Raw genomic sequence first — 18955 nt, 5'->3', positions numbered from 1 at the left:
CTTATAAAACTATATTATAAAATTACCATTTATTATAAATAAAATTGTTAACCCAGGGTTCATGGTCAGGCCAGATACATTTTCGGTTGATGGGCTTCTACTAATAAAATATAGAAATCTAATACAGATAGTAGCACATGGACAAGGCTTTTAAACAACTTGTGGAGTAATCAGATTGGATAATCAGAGAGGATTCTTACACAAATGACCGAAAAGGCCAAAAAAAAAGAGCCATTGTCTGTGTTTCACAAAAGGACCAACTTAAAAAACAAGAACCACAAACAATGCTTTGACCTTCAAGGTTAAGCATACAAAAGGAAGGAGATTATTAGATAGGCCTTTCCCGTGACATGCTCTGAGAGATTGAAGCGCGCATCAACCAGTGTGGCTGCGTGTAACGCAGAGAAGACAGCGGCGCGCCTGCTGCCTGCACCATCCCTCTATGCCTCATTTGATTTAGGGCCCAAAATGCACAATGCTTTTTGTATGACGCACAGAAGCACTGCATTATTCACTGGCAATGCTGTACACCATAACACTTCTTACCGGAAGAGTGGGAAACAGCACGTTGGAGGCAAGTTCTGTTTTATGATAAAGAAAACATGTTTTTAATGGAAAACCAGTAGGTCTGACGTCTGACTGTATAAGCAAGCAGAGAAGAAGCAACAACCGTCTAACTGAATTTAAACTCTGTTTATTCCTTTTTCCTTTGCTGAGTCAAGGCTATCAAGCATCATCATATTAAATTCCCTCCATGAAATATAAATGGCCCTGTTGACATTCAGTTTTCTTTCTTAACTAAATCTTTTTCCACAAATATTCGTGTGCGGCATTATAAGAGATTTGAACTTGAGAACCTCAACATAAACGTCATAGGAGAATTGCCTTTAGCTGAATTTTCTTTAGCTGAACCCATTAGCAGTGTTACCCGTGGGGAGCAAACCATCTCAAGTCCATGTTAATGAATCTTCAGCTGTGTGGGCTGGTTCCATTTAATGATTAGCACAGGTGCGGCGACGATTAAATAGCAGTAGAACATTCAAAAGGTTGAGCAGGGGCCACGTGCATTCCTCAAAAAGTTATTGTCGCCATTTTGTCACGCAGCCAGAAAGGAAATAGCCCGAATCCCATCTTATTCTATTATTATATTCCTTATTCTGCTAGACAACATTTGTTTATTTTTTCATGTCCAATTAATTGGTTTACATCCTCTTGCTGGGCCTTTGTCTTTCGCGATGTTTGGGACAGTCGCCAAATCCCATTATTAAACAGCCACTGCCAAGGTCACCAGGGTCCAAACTTAGACTTGGTGTAGACGGACACTGTCTCCAGCGTAAAATGAGCATCACAAAATGAATCATATTGGTATGGTCCATAAACTGAAAAAACATACATTATTTCATACTTTATATAATAACGAGAATGTATGATGTATAAAAAGTGATTTAAAACAATATGTAATAACTTCTAACATTTCACATTGCAGCTTGTGCTTAGTCATTTACCTATACATGTATGCTGTCAAGAACATCTTTATTATATTTGGAGAACACCATCCGTCTCTGGATAGATCATTCGATATGATCATTGTTATTATACTACATTACATCAGGCCATAAAGCTATATGAACATGTTCCATGAGCCCTTTTTTTTGGGGTCATGCTCTAAACATCCCATCTCCTATATGCATCTGCCTCAGAGGTCCGCTATGCACCTTCTACGGTTTCAACAGCCTTCTTATCATGCATTTACAGAACAGGAGGGAGAGTTTATACCTCTGGCTGCACCCTGCGTGGCATCCCCCCCAGATCCGGCTGAGTGACAGTGTTATCAGTGGCCGACTGCTGCACGGCACCACAGCGAGACCACTCACTATGCCTGAAACCTCACTCTCTCCAACTGCCAGTGCTGCTGCAATTCAAACCCCTGAGAGGCAAGAAGAGTAAATGGAGAAAACCTTTCCCAAATTGTAGTCAAAAAACTTCAGACGATGGGAAATGCTCAATGGGAATTTAATTACTGCAACCCCATTGCCCAATAAGATGCATGTACTTGATGCGTCCTCAAGCCCCCATTTGCCATTGACTTGGCAACATCACATGCAGTCATGTGATGTGCCTCCATGTTTCAGACGAACAGGCTTAGAAGTCCCAGAGCCCCTCGTCCCATCAATGTGTCGTGGGGCGCTGCCGCTCGTTTTCTAAAAAGGTGCCCAGGCTTCTTTGGTGGGGCTGAGCAGTCTAGCAGATGGCTGCGTGATCCCTGCTCTCAACGTCTCCACCCACAACACCTACATGACAACAAGACGCTTTAAATCGTCACACCATCCCGTCGGCCTTCTACACAGACACCGTTAGTCCAACGGATAAGCAACGCATAACCCAGTGATCATCAAAGCTCATTTGTATAATGGCTGGCACAAAGGATATAGCTGGATTGATACCACATCTTGTGTAGCTGATCTGTTAACAACATGAAAGAAAAGGAAGGAAAATAGATCATATTTAAACATGTAACGCAGCCAAAACAGAACACTGCAATGGGTCCAAGATAACATTGTCACCTAATTGAACTATGCATTTGTATGCATATCGCATACAGATGCAATTTGCTATAGCATCAGATTTGACATTCAGAAAAATCAACAGTTCTTCTTCGAAGTATGCACTCTCAGAAATGAAAGTCAATAAATATTCAAATTAAGAGATACAATTTAAAAAAAGACAGTCAATAGCAATCTGGCATGAATAATCAACTTGTAAATACTTCAATTCAATGCATGTCCTTAGAGGAAACTGTTTGCCACCCCACCTCTCATCTGCCAAGTAGCTCCAGTACAAGTAAATGAAGGTGCACGCAGAATACTAAATTGCAGAAAGTGGCTTTCATAGGCTCATGTGACAGCTAACCAGAAACTCAAGAGCCCCACTAATGTGACCCAGGCACTGAGCTAATGTAGCAATGGACAGGCCAAAAATAAGCTCAGTCCCATTTCAGCTCCTGGTTGGGTTTGGTGTCATTTGGGTTTCCGATGGCAGCAGAAGATGGCCATTCCTGGAATCTCAGCCAGAACAGCCCGCAAATAGACAGGCAGACGCTTTGATTTCAGATTTGTTTAACTGCATGTCCAAGCCTAGACCGTTCACAAAGCAGGGCCTCAAAGCAGGCCTCTTCTACAGCACAACGAAGGCACGCACGCACACACACACACACACACACACACACACGCACGCACACACACATGCGTGCACACACACCAATTGGACAATGATGAGGAGTGAAGTGAACACCTTCTTCAACGGAGGGCCTCAAACGAATCAGTCTTATTGGAAACAGCTGAGAGTCACAACGTCTGATGAGCACTGAGGAGCATCGACTCACATAACTCTCTAATTCTGTCTCTTTCATTATCCCTCGCTCCCCCTCTCCTTCATTCTCCCCCTCTCTCTCTCTCCCTCCATTTCATATCGTGGATCATTTCCTAATATTGCTTTATTGATTATAGAAACATGTTTATCAAAGGCCTGGTAAAAGGACAGATAGAGAGGGAGAGAGAGAGAGAGAGAGAGAGCGAGAGAGAGAGAGAGAGAGAGAGAGAGAGAGAGAGAGAGAGAGAGAGAGCGAGAGAGAGAGCGAGAGAGCGAGAGAGAGAGAGAGAGAGAGAGAGAGAGAGAGAGAGAGAGAGAGAGAGAGAGCCCACCCAGAAGCAATATTGTTTATTGTGAAAGAAGGATCCATTCTCAAAAGCACCGCTGTTGCTCTACAAAGCCATTCCACTGAGGCGGTGGAATGGTGAAAGGCAGTGTCTGACCCTCACCCCAGTGTGAGGGTCAGACACACAGAGGCGTTGCCTGGAAGTCACCCTCAGGATTTTGTGTTCTCTTTGAAAATTATTGATTATGGAGACATATATATGGGATATATGAGATATATTTGGTCTGGTAAAAACACGTTATGCAGGTTACGCTACAGGATAATAAGCCAGATTTGGTGCCTGGTTTCACACTTTCGACTATGTTCAGCAAATACCCTGGTTTTCTCATGCATGCATGATTTGTTTTTGCCAGATTATCCTGTGGTGTGGGATATGTGTATAAGCTCTTTAACAATTGGGGCCACACCGATAAAAAAAAGGTTTTTTTTAGTGTCACGTGGGAACGACGATTTACACTAAAGTTATGATTTGATCACGAGAGATTGGCAAGATTTACGAATTTCGTAAATGGAGACACAGTTGTTGTGGAATGGACTCTGTTGGTGTACGTTGGTGCTCCACTGCCTCAGCATGTGTATTTATTTACTCCATTGTGCACAGACACACAGAGGCGTTTGACCCTGTGGTAAGCCTCAGTTATGTTTAGTTGTGAGGGGAAATGGGGCCTGTTTATATTCACAGATCCCACAGACCCTACCATGTCCTCCTAACCCCCCCCACCACCATCACCCCGCCTCCTCTTGCGTATTTGTGCCTCCAATGGTCCATTGATAAATAATACATATAGGATAAAATATTGATAAAGACTACATAAAGTAGCTTGCTGTCTGTGCTCATTGTTAAATGTTGCTGAACATATTAACAGGGAACTTTGAATAACTAAGAAGAGGTAAAATAGAACAAGAGTTAACAAAAAGTGCTTTATTTACTTACAAAAGTGATAAACAATCCAGTGTATACACATCACACATGCACATTTAAAAATAAAATGTCTTACATTGACATATTTTAGAATCTGTATACAAACACAAGGCTCCACAAAGGAAACACAAGAGAATAAAAAAGGGTGTGGTTACAATAAAAACAAGTCAGTAAAGAAATAAGACATTTGACCCACTGGCAGGAAAAAAAATCCTCCTTGTTGCAAAGTATAAAACACAAAGTAAAAGGAAATGCAGTTTTTTTTGCAAAGAGCTATTTTGTTCTGTACAAGAGTATCGACAGGTTTCCATATGGCACTAGGACCCCGACTAAGCAGGGGCACCGGGAGTGCGGCCCCTGTAACACTATTTAGAAGACATCTCCAGGGACGAGGGGCCCTCGGCTCCGTTCACATCGTAGTCCCCCACGGGGCCGCTGACTATCACCTTCAGGCGCTCGGGGAAGTCTTCGAATTTGGGCGCCAGCAGGAAGTCGTAGGAGAGAGCGGCGGCCACGCCCCCACACATGGGCCCCACCCAGTACACCTGCAACAACAACAACAACAACAACGATGAGGAGGATGATGATGATGATGATGATGATGATGATGATGATGATGATGGTGATGCTGAAGGCTCGGGTAAAAAAAAAAATATATATACATGTTTTCGACATGTGACATTTCCCATGTTGATCCTCATCTTCGCAGGATGAGGATCAACATGTGAAATATCACATGGCGAAATCATTTGGTTTCTTTGTCCGTTAATCAAGACCCAATGAGATAAGAACGGGTGACACAGCGATAAGCGGTCTCTCTTTATCTCACGGTCGATTGTCGCCCGGGTGGGTGGAGATAAAGCATATCTCCACCCACCCCACTGTTACGTGTGGCCGTAACAGTGGGGCCGATTTGATATTAACTTCTCAGATATGACAGAAAAAGGTGCGATGGAGGTATTGGAATTATTTAGGCCCCGCATACAATAAATACACACCGTCCATGAAGGAAAAAGCAGAGAAAGAAGAATGCTAGGTATGTGCTGGTATCCGCTCGGCCCAGTGAACCCCTGCGGCCCCTGACTTACCCAGTGGTTTGTGAAATCGTTCATGATCAAAGCGGGTCCGAAGGAGCGTGCAGGGTTGATGCCGCAGCCTGTGTAGCTAATCTGTAGGTCCACCCATCACAAGAGACACAGCGTGAGGCACCATTAGCGTGGGCCGGGGGAGATGAACAAGGAATGGCATTAGCAAGATGTATGGATGGACAGAGACAATGAGACGTGTTGGAATCGATCAATCAACGAGATGAGGAGAAACCACATCAAAGAGAGCGGAGCTCTGTGTCGTAGAGCCCGTCATGCCTACGTTTTTTTCCCCTCGAAGGGCGAAATACACAAAACAAAGACAAAAAAATACACCAAAGAAAAACAACTTACAGCTGCCAAGTGTCCCAGGCAGACCGAGAGGCCAATGGCCAGGGGTGCAGAGCCGGTGACATCACGACGGCGTTTATCAGTGACTGCAATGACACACAGCACCAGCTGGAAGGTGGCCAGGAGCTCGATGCCAACGCCTTGGCCAGGGGTGACACCGCTGAGCTGTGAGAGGGAAGAAGAGGAAGAGGAGGGAGAGGGGACGGGAGGAGGAGGAGACCAGAGGGAGGGAATCCATAACAGTCATTCTCTTTTGATGCCAGAGGTTTCCACATAATCCCATGACAGCAATATGGTTTAGAGATTCCTTAAGGCCAGATTACACATTCATATTTTTTTCTTTGCATGACTGGATCAATATAAGCCGTCCTGACCCGCTGCAATGGGCTATGTATCGCCTCATCTGGTCGGGTGAGTCAGTATGTCACATTTAACGGTCAATGCACAAGTGGGCAGTGAAGGAAAGTGTTGCCCGCGTCCAAACTAAACACATGAGCACACACCACAACACGAGTCACTGTGCTGAACTAACAAGTCCTCCTGATCTGCTATTCTCTTTCTAGAGGCGTCGTTCAACAGGTGACCCATTGCGGGAAGCACCACTGCCTTCCAGTTGACCAATATTGTAATGTGTGTTTATAAACTTCAAAGAACATTTTATCAGTAGTGAACACACACTCCCCCCCCACCCCCCCCCACCCCCCCCGCCCTCTCCCCGTCCCTCCACACAGACACACAAACACAGACACACAGACACACGCACATTCACACACACACACACACACACACACACACACACACACACACACACACACACACACACACACACACACACACACACACACACACACACACACACACACACACACACTAACACACACAAACAGCACAGCCCTCAGAGACAGCCCTCAGACAAACTGCCCACTTTTTTCCACACAGCAAGTGAAAGGATTCAAACCATCCCAATCCCCTTGTTCTGTCCAAAACAAACAAGAAGCAGTTTTCTAACAAGAATTGTGTGACTCACGGCATTGACCCCCAGCGCAGCGTTACCGTCCGGTCGTACTCCGTACACGATGCCGCTGGCCAGAGCCGAGCCCAACATCTGGGCCACGATGTACATGAGGGCCTTGAAGGCACTGATCTGGCAGCTGACCAGCATGCCCAGGGTCACGGCCGGGTTCAGGTGGGCCCCGCTGATGTGCCCCAGGCTCTGGGCCAGGGTGGCGATGGCCAGACCGAAGGCCAGGGCCACCTTCACCTCCTGGTCGGGGGCGGTGTTGTTGGAGTTGCCGATGGCGGTGGTGATGCTGAGGAAGATGAAGAGGGTCATGCCGACCAGCTCGGCCAGCACGGCCCTCCAGAACGCCTTGCTCTTGAACTCCCTCATGGTGGTTGTGTTGGCGGGGTCTGTCTGTGTGTCCTGTCGGTTCCTGGCTTGGCTTGACGTGAGGCCCTCGGTGGTGCGAGCTGTGTGTGTTCCTCAACGGCCGCGACGGGCTGCATATATATAAGGCTGGGACTGATAATGTTTAGAGGGGGCGGAGCTACAAAAAGTGAAAGGGAAGGCTATGCTGAATTAATGAGAAGCCCAAAAGGCCTGTCTCTCATTCTCCTCTCTCTCTATTCTCTGCCCTCCCTCCCTCCCTCCCTCCCTCCCTCCCTCCCTCCTCCTCCCCCAGTCCCTCTCCCAGCACCTCCCCATTCAGCCCGCGCTCTTTGGACTTCTCTGTGAGTTTGTTTTCTAGTCGTAGTTGCTGCCAATGCTAGTAGTAGTATTGGCAGTGTTGGTTTAGGACCACATGCTCCCAGGGGTAACCTTCCCATCCTCCAGAATGGGAATAGGAACAAGTGAATGGTCATGGGTTATCGTGCCAGCAAATTCAGATTCAGCAAATCGAAATAAAAAAAAGGATTGTATTGCTTGATTGCGTTATCATGTTATCTTGTCCTTTAACTGTACACACCTTGCATAATTACAGCAGTCTCTGGTGTTAGTCACATTAGCGGTCACTGGGAGCAAACCTCACCCGTATGTTTCATCCTCTTTCCAACACATCCTGCCTCCAACAGGAGAGGGTGGGGACAAGGCTGCGCCACACTGGCCTCCTAATCAAAGCATGCAGACGCACACACACATGCTGACACACACACACACACACACACACACATGCTGACACACACACACACAGACACACACAAACGCACGCACGTACGCACGCAGACACGCGCACACAAACCCAAGCATGCAAGCACGCACACACACACACACACACACACACACACACACACACACACACACACACACACACACACACACACACACGCACGCACGCACGCACGCACACGCACGCACGCACGCACACACACACACACACACACACACACACACACACACACACACACACACACACACACACACACACACACACACAGACCACACAGAATGGAAGCCAGACAGAAGATGCAAAGAGAGATGGTGAGGTAAAGAAGAAAAGGAAGAACAAAACAATATTGTCTTGGTTACAACAGGGATAGTTAACATTAGAAAGACAATTGAAAAAAGCAGCTGTGTTTCAAATAGACAGCTTTTAATAAGCATTGCTATGCACACCAAAGTGTGAAAGTGTGTATGGAATTTTTTATTAGAACATCACACATTAACAATGGTTCCTGAGGGGATGAGTAAGCAATTATAGAAGATGAATAAATAATGCGTATTAATGATCAAGTGAAACTTGAACTTGAAGTTAAACATAAACTAAAAGACTTCAAACTCGGTGGACAACAGCAAGAAACCCCAACAACAAAAGAATGCACCAACCGGTCATCTACACCCGAATTGACATTGTGTGAGCGTCGATATGTACAATATCTGTTCTGATTATGAAGAAACCGTTTTACATTGAGCCTATCGACGGCATCATCTTAACATGTGGTCAGCCAGGCAGACAGCAAGGGGAAATATTATTTTCTAGAGGACATTGTAACCTTTCAATCATTAACCATACGACCGCTGGCGTGCACCAGGCTTAATTGACAACATTACACTTGCACTGTTGCGTGTTGCTGGGGGTGCATGTTCACGACAGCCTCACCATTACCAATGAGGACGCTTCAGGTCACGGCAGTATGAAAAGTCTTCTCCTACGAGAATCACATGACCACATATCTGTGTTCACAAGAAACCCTTATTTTCTAAACCCTCCCGCCTCCTCAAATGTCACATGCTTTTTCAAATATTAATTTTTGTGTTTAGTTTTTAAGTCTGTGCATACCTGACCAGAAAGCTCTGTGTTATTGCAGCACCATATCTGAAGGAGTGGTAGGGAGGAGGGATACGGCATGTTCAATACTACTGTGGTGCGGTCTACATAGCGAATTCTTGAGCAATGCTAAGGTCGAACACCTTCGCTCCAGGGCACACGTGTATTTTTCGCCGAAGACACAATTTGATTATTAATGTGTGTGGCTTAAATGGTTGCTGCAGTTTAAATAGACCCAGCATGGTTGGAAACAATGAACCAAGGTTGTTTCCATACAGAGTGCACCCATTGGACTTTAACACGAATAACACCGGAGACGAAAATAACTTCTGCATGAATAAACGAATAGATTATTTTGTCACATGATGACAAAATAACCTTTCTTTTTTTGACCTACTGCTGAGGTGCTAATATGTGTTTTAAGCTGCTCATGCAAGTGGCAAACCGGGACCTGTTCTCTCAGAGAATGACACAACGTGGAAATAACATGACACTGGTGTCTTATCTTTCCTGCTACTTCTGAGCAAGGCACTTGCAAGGCGATTTCATTATGAGATGCTTTGATGCATGTCTGGCGGCTGGTCAGCTCCTCTGAACTGTGGCCGTATGCTACAGGTCGTTCCATCTCTCCTTCAACTCACCATCAATGTCTATTACGAGACAAAAAGCCTATAGACAGTACTGCAGGACTATGCATGTTCATATTAAAACCAAACAACAAACGTGTATGAACTCATGACAAAAGTCAGGGTGGAAGTGATGGATAGAAATCTGCAATGCATGATTAGGTTAGCAAATTGAATGAAGAAATCAATCAAGTCTTATTGATTATGGTAAATTAATGAGGAGAATGCTGTCCTCTCTGGATTAGTTTTCTGGTTTAATAAATAAATACGAATGACTGTATAGGCTGTCATCACTAGTTGTGCTCAGGTTCTGTTAACAGTTTGATGCAATCTAATGCTGCACATTCCATCGAAAGATAACTGCAATGCTGTACTGAACGCATCTGCCAAAAAATTGCAATTCCATATGTGGGTTTAATAGATATATCTGTATCTTGTTAGTTATTTTGAGCTGTTGTAACACTCTGTATATCATCTGTAAAATAATTGCAGCGTGAATGTAAGTGCAGTCAGAACTGTATGGTGGAGGAACCATGACTTATGGAATGCTTGGAATGTGAAAAGAAAAGCCCTTAAACAAAGTGTTAAGTTCTGATGAGTGGATTGTATTTAAGGTGCATTGGGCTTTACTGTGACCCTAACCAATACCAATTGTGTATACCAGCCAATGCTATTTTCAGATATCAGTGTGTAGGTAATTACTGAATGTCAGAACTCAAGGTTTATACTCTGCACAAACTATAAAAATCATTGATAATGATGAAGAATCTGATATAAAGCAAACCATGGTTTTCGGGGAAATTTTGGGAAGTTTGCAGGCTGAACAAACAAGATAATAAGATTGAAAAACAGGGTTTAAAGGTTGGGAAACATGAACAAAATAAAGACCTGCATTGAACCATGAAATTGTCCGGGACAGTTTGGAACTCATTTGACTAATTGCTCAAATCTAATTAGACGCATAGAAGTTGCTAATAGGGCACTTTGTTTCCACAGTGCGGGGAAAATTCCTAGGATACATCCAAAGCAGAAAGTTTTATTCCATGGACAAATGGAGCGACTGATAATGTATACACACAAAAATTCAACCATGGGTGTTTCACATACTAGACGTACAAACTAAACAAAGTCACATCTGAAGAACAACAGAGGGCAAACTGAAAGAGGTGGTCACTTCATGGCTGTTTGGATGGCAGAGATAAAGGCCATTCTGCGCAGTGACCTCACATCGACATTTTGCCGAACCAGCGTGTGAAAGAAAACAGAGACAAAAGACTGGGAATAATTACTGTGAGCTTTACTTGATTGAAAAAAGAAAAGCCAAGCATTTTTGAGGTGACCACGGTTCGCAACCCCCAGGCAATATTGACCACGCACAAGATATATTGAAACTATCTCAACTACAATGAGATTAATTCGCTTGCTCAAGAAGCCAGGCTCGGATTCCCTCGATGTGTCACAACTGCCCTTGAGTTGTGACCAATATTGACCCTGCACGAGAAATATGGAAACTGTCAAATGTTCAACAGCCTTCAAATCCAAAACTACTACGTTTTGTCCAATTTGAAACCATTGTAGTGGCCCTAATGTAGTGACCTGGACAGCAACCTCTGTCACGCGACCATGCAACAGAGTCAATTCCAACAGGCCTACTATTGTTTCCCTTATGACCATTGAATGAAATAATAATTGGTCAATTACACAATATAGGCTTGTATATATATATATATTTATACATAATATATTTTATATGTATATATAAATACGTGCTTTTGGTTATTTCTCAAAGGGTCAGAGGTTATCACACATGGGGAAATGATACACACTTGAGTTCTACACTTAGGTTACTAATGCTTGTGTGTGACCATCGGTTAGGTCATCCCGTACTCATGGCCTACTCCCTGGCGTGGCCGGCCAGGGTAGGAAACATCGAAAGTTCCCCTCTCGTGTTTTTCTAATTAGTTTCTTATCTGACTTCCTCTAGAGGGATGCATTCAGCTCTTGTATTATTTGTCAGCGTGAACCTGTTTACTTAGCTTGATTTCAGGCACCTTCAGCCGCAGAGGCCATCATAGGATATCCTTAGGTATGGCATACGCATGACACACGAGAATGATAGACAGCTGTGAATGTGTGTGGTTCCTGAGTGTTGCTATAACCTTTCTTTGTTAAATGTCCACCATGTAGTAGAAAAAGGCTTCTGTCAGCAGAATGGACGTGGTATATAAAACAAACACTGTAAGATAATCTGTGTTAAGATGACCCAAAAGGACCCCATTTACATTTAGGGCACTCACACAATGGGGTCTCGACTACATTGAGATTCATTCCCTTGCTCTAGAAGCCAGGCTCGTATTCGTTGGAACGCCCTCGATATGTCGCCACTCTCAGAAGTTTCCGGACACTCACTCTTTCTGCACTGAGCTCGCAGAGTGCAGGAGGGCTTTGCTACGCGCAGACTTGTGTGTGCGTCTTCTGCCACCCCCACCACCACTGGTGGATTCATAAACACACCAGGGGTGGGTTACAAGATGCCTCACCGCACCCCCTGAATTGGCGTGCGGGTCTCCCAGGTCTTTGTCTATTTATGAGCATTGTGAAAGCCCAATGCCGGTTCCCCACCTCCAAAAGACGTAAAGAAACAGCGGGCTTTAAAAGGCTTTGGGGGGGGGGGGGAGCTCCATGGCAACCGCAAAGATAATATAGACTGCCCTGACTAGTTTTCCAGACCCTGTTGGATCTTCTGTGCATCCCTTTGGTGGGCAGATTACCATGGAGACCATGCTGAGCAACTGCACTGTGGGATAAACCAAAAAAAAGAACGAGCAAAGCTTGGTTGGACACAGTCACGACCTAATTCACAGAAAACAGAACAGACACCCAAACCCAACCGCAGATGGATGGAGTTGTATCAGAACATGAGGACGATGAGGATCGGCGTTCAAGCAATGTGGACTGTCTTCACTAGTACAACAACACGTCCCTTTAAGAACCCAAATATATATTCAATGGTTGTAAATCTTGGTAATTTCTTGATGTGATTGCAGTTGTGGTTGTGGTCTTATTGTGTTTAGAAATAAGCAAGTGGTGCACCATTGTCAATGTAGCATTGCTGCTGCCAAGCGTTTATGATCTCCAACATTCCAACACACAATACGAAGTTCATAAAATAATAAAGCAAACATATCAAACAACATAAGGTGTCACAACTGATTGGAATATGGACTTTGAACTGCCAACTGCTCATCCCAGTGATTGGGGAAGATTATGATGTGACAATTTCTTGCCTGTTTGTTGGATCTTGCTTATTGTGGACGGGCCAACCTTTGATGGAAAATAAGGAATATGAATCAATGTAAAGCAGTTTACAGTGAGGCTTTATGAAGGTCAGCCATCGATGCACAATGTGTTTTCTTCAGTTATTCTCTGAAATACCACTTTCTAATCCAAATTCCCTTGCCCTGTGGGTTGACACACACTGTCTTCCCCACCATATCTCATGCTAACGGAGAATTTATGATCCTTCATAATGTCTTTGGGCAGTTAGAACCAAAACAAGCCTCCAGGGAGAACCCTGGGGCATCCCTATCTCTCTTCTGCTGGAGGGCAATAAAACATAATACCAAGTGCACACCCTATAAAGACACCACTTGAAGATATTTACGAGGGTGCTGACCGTCCCGATCCCCGTAGTGAAGGGTCTCCCTCCAAGGACCAGGAACGGAGCACGTTTAATTATAAACAAAGAGTTATTTTATTGTCAATCCTGGCAAGACATTCTCCTGGTCACTCAGCGGGAGGGCTGTTTATCGGCCTGCTTTTGGCAGGTGTTGTATTTTAAGTTTCTCAACGGTACTTGCTGGGATTAGGAGTTGTTTAAGTAGTCGTAGTAGAAGTGCTTTTGAACAATCAACCTTCTCTTCTGTCCGTGGTGCAACATCTAGCGATGCTTGGGAGTAATTTGTTGCTTTAGGTTAACTACTCCAAAAATGTGGTTTACTAGAAAGCCCATTATTCAATTTACAACGCAATGATTTATTTTGACATAGGGATTTGGTTTGACCTTTGGTTTGACATTTCATTTTATGCTATTTACTTTGGGGAAGCTATTAACCTCTAAATGATCCTATTCATATCTGAAATCCAACTATTTCTGTGAGGACGGCATATAAAAGTATTAAAAACAGTCAAATAAAGTATTTTGAAATTACATTTGTTAAAACAATAGGGCATGAAAATGTAACCAATGTAATATACAGACCAAGACTAGCTATTCAAGAAAGTCTTTAAAGTAAATATCCTACTGTCTCCATCAATAAGTTAAACATTCACTACACATATCTAGCTGCCCTTACTTAAGCCTGCATAGAATATCACAGGACATACGCCAATTAAGAGAAACAGATGGCATTTCCTTCTGAGACGAAGAATACAGAAAGTGACGGTGGCAATTTCCCGCTTATAAAAGGATAGAAAATCACTGTGCATGGCTTCCTTCCTGAAGAGGTCAGAGTTCTGAGACTTGAGTCAAGTGCGAATAAACCGCACCCCTTCAGCATATGATGATTCAGTGGCTGGATGTAGTATCCCTTAGTTTGGATGGCTGCTTTCAACTATGCTGCTGGTGATGTTATTGTGTGTGTGCATGCATCCATGTTTGTTGTGTGCTGTGTGTGTGCATGCAACTGTGTGCGTGCATGCATCCATGTGCATGTGTGTGTGTCCCTTCTTCTGTATTTGTGTGTGTGTATGTGTATGTGTCTGTGCGTGCGTGCGTGCGTGCGTGTGTGTGTGTGTGTGTGTGTGTGTGTGTGTGTGTGTGTGTGTGTGTGTGTCTGTGTGTGTGTGTGTGTGTGTGCGTGCGTGCGTGTGTGTGTGTGTGTGTGTGTGTATGGCGAGCAGCAGCAGGGAGTACATCTGAATGGTAATCCTCCTGCCTGCACCACCACATAGGCCTACTGCCCCAGGCTGAGTTTTGGCCACCCACCAAAATTTATTTTAAGGGCGCCATTGTACGTTTTTTTTTGCTTTTTCTTTTATAAATGTTTACATTGTTAATTCGTCAACCATGCAAACATTTTCAGGTAGGCATACTCCCCACCACTGCTGCTAAGAGGAAAACTGGCTGCACATTATTTCATTGTTAACAAAATCACAGCTTCCTAATAATAGTTTAGAAATTGGTCTTTGGAATGCCTCAACCCTTCTGGAATGTGTGGGAGTTTGTTTGTTACAATATTGGCAAGAATACAAAAGCACAACATTGTGTGTCCAGAGAATCACACAACACTGCCTTGCGTGCTCTAAAGTAGTTTTTAATGCTACCTTTTATACAGGTTTTACCTACCAATGAGTGCAGTTCTGGGACATTCTAATCCTCATGGTTATAGTCTTATCAAAGTGTAACTCACGTATTTATTCAGATAAACGGGAGAACAATTATTTGAAGTGTTCGGAAAAACCCTCTTGAATTTGTCACTGCAAAGGCAACATGGCCGCTGCTAGCCTATTGGGTGCCCTAGGCATGATTGAATATTGGTGCCTCCCCCCCCCCCCCCCAATATTGGTATAGACACATTAATCACATAATTATGTCAACTGTAATAATTCTTAGAATTACAACATAGAACAACATATTTAACATTTAAATCCATTCTAGAAATGAAAACACGATAAATAGGTTGCAACTCAATCAAGTCCTTAAATACCATGATCTACACATTAAAATCCATGATAGATCAATACAAAGTTGTAGCATAGCATTACAAAGCATACAAAGCATACAAACCTGCATAAAAAAACATGCATATTGTCTTCTAAATAATTAACCAATTGTAGTTACGTCTCAATTTCACCCGCATATTTCGACCTGAACCTCATCCTGACAAATATATCGGTTTTACACAGCCAGCTCTGAATGCTGGTTAATTTGTCAGGTCAGATCTGTCAGATTCAGTTCTTCAGCAGTGTAGTGTAAGCATAGGTTTCTTCAGATTACAAGTAGACCGTAATTTATTCCTGAGTGTTTACTTTTGCGTTCAGGCTACATTAGGATTGTGCTCTCTACAAACCCTTATACAAGCGTCATGCAAATGCAATGTTCTGAAATACAGCGGTAAGAATAAGTTTATCACCAATGCTAAAGTTGACTAAAAAGAGGAATAAAAAAAAAGCATATTTTGGAAATTTATGCCTTAACTAAACAAATGAGGAAAAATCCATCCTTTTAGGCAACCAATTTTCTTTGTGAATGAATAATGTATCAAAAATACTAATGTTCTTCATTAAAATACAAGGAGCATAAGTATAGGAACCCCTATGCTAAATTCCCATAGAGGCAGGCAGATTTTTATTTTTAAAGGCCGTTTATTTCATGGATCCAGGTTACTATGCATCCGGATAAAGTCACTCAGGCCTTTGGAATTAAAATAGCCCCACATCATCCCCTGCACCATACCTAGAGATTGGCATGTTTTTTTTTCAGTTAGCCTATTAGCTGGTTTGATTTGCATTGAGAAATCATTAGTCTAACCTCTTAAGCCAGCGCAAAAATGTATGCATGCCATGATATTTTCCCATTTTCCATCTTGTATAACCGTTAAGGCCCAAGCCAAACAAACAACAATGACACCAATACAATCATTATACAAACAAGCAAAAAATAGTGGATCAGAAACCCGTTAGCTGGCATCGTAGCCAAGTTCTCAAGAAACATAATTTACTGGGTTTTGACAGCTTTGCAAGTTTGACAACTTGCTCTAGAAATACTTTGCTAATTGGTAATAAACAAAACAGTAGAATAAGAACTAATGATACAACAAGCGGAAATTGTAGAAAAGCAAAACACAAAACAACATTCAGACAATCATCCTTCACAGTAATAGGCACCAAATTGTACACAATATACATTACCAAAGGACATCAAAACAAAATAAAATAAAGCCTCTGAACATTGACCTTCACACACAATGCACACACACACACACATCAATCACTATCGTTGTTTTTGTCCTGTATTTAATGTATTTCGGATTCATGGCATCTATTTTGTATTTTTTATGATACAATGTATTTGTCCCTGCTCAATAAAATCATATATTTTATATATATATCAAATTCAAGCTAAAAATACAGTTTTTTCCTAACATACCTGCAAGCAATGCACGCGCAACATCCTGGTGTTTTCATATTTTTTTGCTGTTCTGCTTCCGTCTCCTGTTGCCTTTTTGAAGCCATTTCGAGATAACGAGTTACCATAAGGCTAGATATATGTATTAGGCTATATGCATTGTATGGCCTAATGCCTACAATGGTGTAATCAATGATACCAATTGTAGTTGTGCTTCATCAAAAATATGAATAATTCATCCTTATGATTATTATGATGTGCATCATTATGAGTATTATGATGATCGTGGTGCGTTGCCCCCTCAAGCGCGTGGTGCCCGACGCCCAGCGCGGGATACGCGTGGTGGGAGTGGCGCCAACGTTAATGTTCGGAAACTGATCAGGGTCTAAGTGTCGGGAACGCTGTTTTATTGAGTGATTGTGGCTCCCCTGTTGAGGATAAAACCTTTTACTAGTAGTCATTTGTGCTCGCATGACGCAGGTCTCCTCGATGACTTCAACTAATCCATCCTTCTTCCGTTTCCCTCTGTCTCCCTGACGATAGAGCTGGGAGTTATGCGGAAAGGGAAGCGAAAAGAGTCCAAGCAGTAACGTAGGTATCATGAGTTGTTGAAATGGATAATTGCGGTAGGCTATGGGCTGGCATGCGTGTATGTAGCATCCTCAGAGTATACCTGTGAGCTTTTGTTGTTTTAGTCATTTTATGAACTTCATATTATGTGTTGGAATGTGGGAGATCATAAACGCTTGGTAGCAGCAATAATAATGGGAGAATGGTTAACCACTTGCTCACTTCTACACACAATAAGACCACAACCACAAAAACAATACCATCAAGAAATTACCAAGATTTACAACTATAAACCAACCAACTATGTGGTACGGGGATGAACTGTTGTAACTTGCAGTGAAGACAGTCCAAATTGCTCGACATTAACTGGACCACCGATCCTCATCGTCCTCATGTTCTGATACAACTCCATCCATCTGCGGTTGGGTTTGGGTGTCTGTTCTGTTCTGTTTTCTGTGAATTAGGTCGAGACTGTGTCCAACAATGCTTTGCTTATTCTTTTTTTTGTTTATCCCACAGTTTAGTTTCTCAGCACGGTGGTAATCTGGTAATCTGCTCACCAAAGGGATGCACAGAAGATTCAACAGGGTCTGGAAAACTAGTAGGGGCAGCCTGTTATATAGAGATGAGAGACAGAAATAAAAGCCCTACTGCCTGAGATTTAGGAAAGATGCGGCTGATACACATATATGATTGAGACCACTCATTTTGATCTACGTATTTCTTTCGGGCACACATCCACCGTCATCTGCTGTCGAGGCTTCAAAACATGATCTATCATGTCTGCATGTTAAAAGTGAAAACAATAGTCTGAGGTCAGAGGTCAGAACCGTGATAGGCATCTGACAACATGTCGATGAGCTATGTTTTGGCAGTGAAACCCGTGAATAGGCTATCAACATGCCTCTGCAAGAGATACAATTGAATTCCACCTTCCACAACAGGCGGGTGTTGTACCCGTGCTTAGCCATCATCGCTCTGAAATTACTTAATACGTTTTAGCTTTCCAGGAGACCTCTGGGGAGAGCTCCGAAGAAGGTAGGACAATTCAAGGAATGTACGGAGGTGGACATGATTTAACACTGAGGGAGGGGGGGGGGGGGGGGGGGGGGGGGGGGGGAAGATGTTTGTTATGGGATATTCAAAATATCGTTTCAATACTCCCTTGAATAACCCCACCATCTGGATAAAGTACATCACAAAGAAACCCTTTTAACATGTAGTGATCTGTTGAAGACAGAATGACAGCTCCTGAGAAATATTATACTTAAGATTCATGAGACTACAATAG

General features: G+C 43.2%; 1 protein-coding gene across 1 annotated transcript; it reads right to left on the bottom strand.

Annotated features, from left to right (window-relative positions):
- Positions 1 to 4617: 4617 nt before the first annotated feature.
- LOC115549107 (aquaporin-1) lies at positions 4618 to 7579 on the bottom strand. Its single transcript, XM_030364120.1, has 4 exons — positions 7101 to 7579; positions 6077 to 6238; positions 5726 to 5806; positions 4618 to 5182 (listed from the first exon to the last, which is right to left on the bottom strand). Exons 1-4 carry the CDS (start codon positions 7461 to 7463, stop codon positions 5003 to 5005), a joined length of 786 nt encoding a protein of 261 aa, XP_030219980.1. The 5' UTR covers positions 7464 to 7579; the 3' UTR covers positions 4618 to 5002.
- Between the last annotated feature and the right edge of the window lie 11376 nt (positions 7580 to 18955).

This window comes from Gadus morhua, chromosome 8 (assembly GCF_902167405.1).
Source record: "Gadus morhua chromosome 8, gadMor3.0, whole genome shotgun sequence".
Classification (NCBI taxonomy): domain Eukaryota; kingdom Metazoa; phylum Chordata; class Actinopteri; order Gadiformes; family Gadidae; genus Gadus; species Gadus morhua.
The sequence above is the reverse complement of the archived record's forward strand: the minus strand, read 5'-3'. Positions and strand labels throughout refer to the sequence as shown.